Below are 5,303 nucleotides of genomic sequence, written 5' to 3' on the forward strand. Positions count from 1 at the left end.
GAGTTTTTATGTATAAATGACATCCTATGTAAATATCAGTCAGGTTTCAGAAAGTAACATAGCACCATCACTACGACAATGAAAGTAGTGAATGATATTGCTGGTATTTTGGACAATAAGCAGAGTTGTGCAGCTCTGATTATCGATATTTCCAAAGTGTTCAATGCCGTCGATCATATCTTGAAGCAGAGGCTGGCCAGTATTGGCATATCCAGCCATGCAGTGGGGTGGTTTGTGAACTACCTCTCTGAAAGGTCCCAATGTGTTCAATTTGATGGGCTCACATCTGAGTGGTTAAACATTACTAATGGTGTACCACAAGGTTCCGTTTTAGGTACACTATTATTCTCCATCTACAACAGTTTAGGTAGACGATACCGGGATGTATTGTGTAGGTCCCTCCATTAAGGAGGCTGTTGTTAAATTGCAGGCTGTTTTTATTATTCAGACTCAGCTCTAACTAAAGCTTCTTTTAAATGTTGATAAAACTAAAGTAATGCTATTTTCAAAAGCCAAAAAGACACCAGGGACCGCTTTGGATTTGTGTACTGCACAAGAATCAATACTTGAAGTGGTTGCCACTTCAAATGTTGATCAGTATGTAAATCTGTAACTGTGTTGTATGATGTCCTTTTTGTTTTTCTGTTTTGTTTTTATGTCTTCATGTGTAACCTACTGCTGCAGGTCTCTTGAAAAAGAGATTGATGATCTCATGAGATTCACCTGATTAAATAAAGATTTGAAAGGAACTGAAAACATGTTTTGTGTCCCATGGCTAAATGTGATAATACTTCTGTAAACACAAGCATTTAAAATAAAATAAACTAAATCCAAACCAACGCCATCCCCTTTTCACAGTTTCTACAGAGCAGTTGGATGGCTGCAGTTTAAGTTGAAGGCATTTGTAAAAGTTTTGCAATTTCACCAAAGTCATATGCTGTGCCAACATTCCAAAAATAAAAACAGATTTACAAAAGCCTTTGTGAAAGCACAGTTTATTGGTATATTGACATTAAGAAAAGCAGCAGTCAGTCATCTGGAACTAAAGACCTGCAAAAGCAAAAACATTTGTGAATCATCAGTTGGATGATGGATACAGAAAGAAGCATTTAGCAAATTGTGTCTTACCAGCAAGGTCTTTAGAAGACATATTTGTTTGGAGCGTGCCAGGGAACAGGCTCTCCTGGGATGTAGCGGGTTTGAGCAACTTGTGACCTTTTGCGTTGGTATCTCGAACGCGAGCTAAAGGAGGAGACTGGCTCTAGACCAGCCACCTCGCTGAAGACTGGCTCAGGTTCCTCTTCACCAGCAGGTTCAGAGCTCAAACCAGGCCTAGCTAAGCTACCATAGTCGACAACTTGAACATTGCCGTTATACCCATTCCCTGCATATGCAACCTCAGGCTCACTGACCTGAGGGTTGTTATGGCGCCCATCCATCCAACTAGCATCTTTAAAATTATAATAGCTACCAACATTGTCCTCTGGAGCTCTGGTGTCATATCTAGATGCTGGATAAGCAACCTCAGGTTCACGAACCACAGGGCTGTTATAGCGTTCGTCCCTTAAACTAGCATCGTCATCTTTAACCACAGCCATGTTAGGGCTGCGGTAGAAATTTGGAGCCCTGTAATTGCCAGGGCCAGCACTGGAACTGGCCTCTAGAAGAGCGGGACCAGCCACCTCGCTGAAGACTGGCTCAGGTTCAGAGCTCAAACCAGGCCTAGCTGAGCTACCATAGTCGACAACTTGAATATTGCGGTTATACCCATTCCCTGCATATGCAACCTCAGGCTCACTGACCTGAGGGTTGTTATAGCGCCCATCCATCCAACTAGCATCTTTAAAATTATAATAGCTACCAACATTGTCCTCTGGAGCACTGGTGTCATATCTAGATGCTGCATAAGCAACCTCAGGTTCACGAACCACAGGGCTGTTATAGCGTTCGTCCTTTAAACTAGCATAGTCATCTTTAACCACAGCCATGTTAGGGCTGCGGTAGACATTTGGAGCCCTGTAATTGCCAGGGCCAGCACTGGAACTGGCCTCTAGAAGAGCGGGAAGTTCAGGAGCGTTGTTAGATCTCAGTACGGGTACAACTGGTAGATAGGAGCTGCTGCCCGGGTCAGATCTGGCCCTTCTTCCCCAATACCGATAGCTAGAAGGGGGTGGCCAATGCATGAAGCGTGGAGCAGCAGTTTCTGTTTCAAAAGGAAAAACATGTTAGCAATTTACTCTATTTTATCGTAAAAATCTTAAGGCAATATCGTCTCACCTTGTTGTATAGGACGACAGGTTATGTAGCCAATAAGCATGCAGGAAATCCACAACATCCTGCAGTGAGATTTCATTTTAGATTAGGTTTAAATCTTACCAATCAATAAGCTACAAGTCAGTTGTCTACGTACATGATTTTAGTTAGAGATCCAGGTACATTCAGGATATGTATGCTGTGTGATGTCTTCTAGCAACTGTAGAGGTAAAGCATAGACAAAAGTGGTCATATTAACAATTAGGTAGCACAAAGTACAAATAAAAAAATGAGACACCCAAACCACAGTTAATACCTGCTAACTGCAACAAGCGTCTCCAACAAGCAGCTTTCCACAATGTCTTCAGAATCCAAAGAAGCTTCTTTTAAAGGATCCTCAAGGCTGTGTTAATTACTGTTTAAGTGGGAACACCTGCCAACAAGGACAACTGAGGTGTGTTCAATGTGAAAAGGTCCAGCAACCTTTCATTGACAATACATTGTATGAATCATGAATAAAACATTGAAAAGACACAAATGTGTCGGGAGCAACCTACATTTATATATTATATGTTTGTACAGTAAGTGCGGCTAAAGTATAAAAATACTAAGTGTTCAAAAAATGTATTGGTTGTTGAATTGTCTTTGTTTTAATTTTTATATAATGCACGCCCTGCCGTGGTGCCCTTGAGCAAGGCACTGGACATACCCCTTCCCCCCCACTCCCATTGCTCCCCGGGCGCTGTACCAGTGGCGCAGCTGTGTAACCACGTTGGTTTCCAAATCAGCAAGCAACTCACATTTTTAGCCTTGAATATTGAAGTGGCAAAGGGTCCACAGGTCATGGTGGTGGGCTGTTACAGACCTCCCTCAGCAGTCAAGGTAAGGCAAGGCAAGTTTATTTATATAGCACCTTTCAACACAAGGCAATTCAAAGTGCTTTACAAAAAATGAAAGACATTAAGAAAATGGCATTTAAAATCAGTCATTAAGAAAAGCAAAGATAATGAAATAAACATTAAAAGAAAAAATACATGGATAAAAGTTACAGTGCAGTTTAAGATATGAATAGTTCAATTAAAAGTAGCGGCAAGAAGAAAAGTCTTCAGCCTGGATTTGAAAGTAGTCAGAGTTGCAGCGGACCTGCAGGTTTCTGGGAGTTTGTTCCAGATATTTGGAGCATAATAACTGAACGCTGCTTCTCCATGTTTAGTTCTGACTCTGGGGACAGAAAGCTGACCAGTCCCAGAAAACCTGAGAGATCTGGATGGTTCATAATTTAGCAGCATGTCAGAAATGTATTTTGGGCTTAAACCATTCAAAGCTTTATAAACCAGCAGCAATATTTTTGAAATCAATTCTTTGACACACAAGAAGCCAGTGTAAAGACTTCAGAACAGGAGTGATATGATCCACTTTCTTAGTGTTAGTCAGGACTCGAGCAGCGGCGGTCTGAATTAGCTTCAGCTTTCTAATAGATCTTTTAGTGAGACCTGTAAAGACACCATTTCATTTTATTTCATTTCAAACCTTTATTTAACCAGATTGGTCCCATTGAGATCATAGATCTCTTTTTCAAGGGAGACCTGCAGCATATAGGTTCCACATGAAACATAAAACAATAAAGGACATTATACATTATATTTACAGGATACATAGTTATAGACATTTACAAGTGCCCATTGTATCAGCAAGCATTTCATTTAGCCTAGCTTTAAAAACATGCAGAGGAATGAGATTGCTCAGTTTCAATTCTTGCTGAAGATTGTTCCAAGCAAGTGGAGCTGCGCACATAAAAGCTGTCTTACCTAAGACAGTCCTTGCTCTTGGCACATCTAACAAGACTACATCATGTGATCTCAGACAATAGCTGCTTGCAACTCTCTGTGTTATCAGAGAGCAGATATAATACGGGAGTTTACCCAACAAAGCTTTATAGATAAACGTGTACCAATGACTGAGCCTCCGTACAGAGAGTGATGGTAAACCTGCCTTGGTATACAGTGTACAGTGATGTGTAAGCACTTTACATATTGTGACAAATCTCAGAGCACTGTGATACGCAGCATCCAATTTGCTCAGGTAATTGGCAGGTGCATTCATATAGACCAGATCACCATAGTCCAGCACAGGTAAAAAGGTCACAGTGACTAGCCTTTTCCTGGCCTCAAGCGAGAAACAGGACTTGTTTCTGAAAAAGAAACCTAGCCTAACCCTCAGTTTTTTAAGCAGGTTATTGACATGAAGTTTAAAAGTGAGACAATCATCAAGCGAGATACCAAGGTATTTGTAACAGGCAACAACTTCAAGTTTTGTTCCTTGCGTAGTTACAATATTGTTATGAACCGAGATACAGGACGCAGGACCCAAAAGCAGGATTCGGAGACAGATGTCCAAAAATAGAATGTTCTTTAATCACAAATTAAATCGTACTTTCACAAAAAATAGAAAGTAGATAAAAAGCCAAAACAAAGTTGTACAGCAACACAAAAACTCACTTGACAAAAGGTCTAAATCCCAAGGTAGGTATCAGGAGTCAAAAGGCCTGGGTGCTCACGACATGAAACATAACAAACTGACAAAGGAACAAAGAAACACCAGGGCTATATATAGGTGAGGGGGATGGGCACAGGTGAAAACAATCAGGGCAGGGCCAAGCAATCTCACGGGCGGGAAACACACAAAGACAGGAACTGTGGGATCTGAAATGACAGGAAAGATTACTTTCAAAATAAAAACATAACTAAACCTAACATATCTGTCGAGTCACAACATTACCCCCCCCCCTCTAGGGACGTCTCCTGACGGCCCAGGCAGATTAGGATGTTGCCTGTCGAAATCCCTGATCAACTCCTGATCCACAACGTAGCGAGACGGGATCCACATCCTATTCTCTGCTCCATAGCCTTTCCAGTCAACGAGGAACTGCCTGCCACGTCCCCTTCTCCGGACTGCCAGCAGTTTCTTTACTGTATAAACAAGGCCACCATCAACCATTCTGGGGGGTGGCGGAGGTTTAGTTGCGGGCACCAAACTGCTTTCCTTGACAG

At 41.7% G+C, this 5,303-nt stretch overlaps 1 protein-coding gene across 1 annotated transcript; it reads right to left on the reverse strand.

Annotated features, from left to right (window-relative positions):
- Positions 1–967: 967 nt before the first annotated feature.
- On the reverse strand, positions 968–2,614 carry LOC117465909 (uncharacterized). Its single transcript, XM_034109004.1, has 5 exons — positions 2,570–2,614; positions 2,411–2,473; positions 2,278–2,336; positions 1,129–2,203; positions 968–1,050 (listed from the first exon to the last, which is right to left on the reverse strand). Coding segments are annotated over exons 2-4 (1,125 nt in total). The 5' UTR covers positions 2,413–2,473; positions 2,570–2,614; the 3' UTR covers positions 968–1,050; positions 1,129–1,139.
- Positions 2,615–5,303: the final 2,689 nt, after the last annotated feature.

Source organism: Pseudochaenichthys georgianus, chromosome 20 (assembly GCF_902827115.2).
Source record: "Pseudochaenichthys georgianus chromosome 20, fPseGeo1.2, whole genome shotgun sequence".
In the NCBI taxonomy this organism is placed as follows: domain Eukaryota; kingdom Metazoa; phylum Chordata; class Actinopteri; order Perciformes; family Channichthyidae; genus Pseudochaenichthys; species Pseudochaenichthys georgianus.

Bases quoted from the DNA above. Each gene is read 5' to 3' on its own strand.
- LOC117465909 (XM_034109004.1), bottom strand. The intron at 2,204-2,277 runs GTGAGACGATAT...CTTTTGAAACAG, and splicing joins CTGTCGTCCTATACAACAAG to AAACTGCTGCTCCACGCTTC.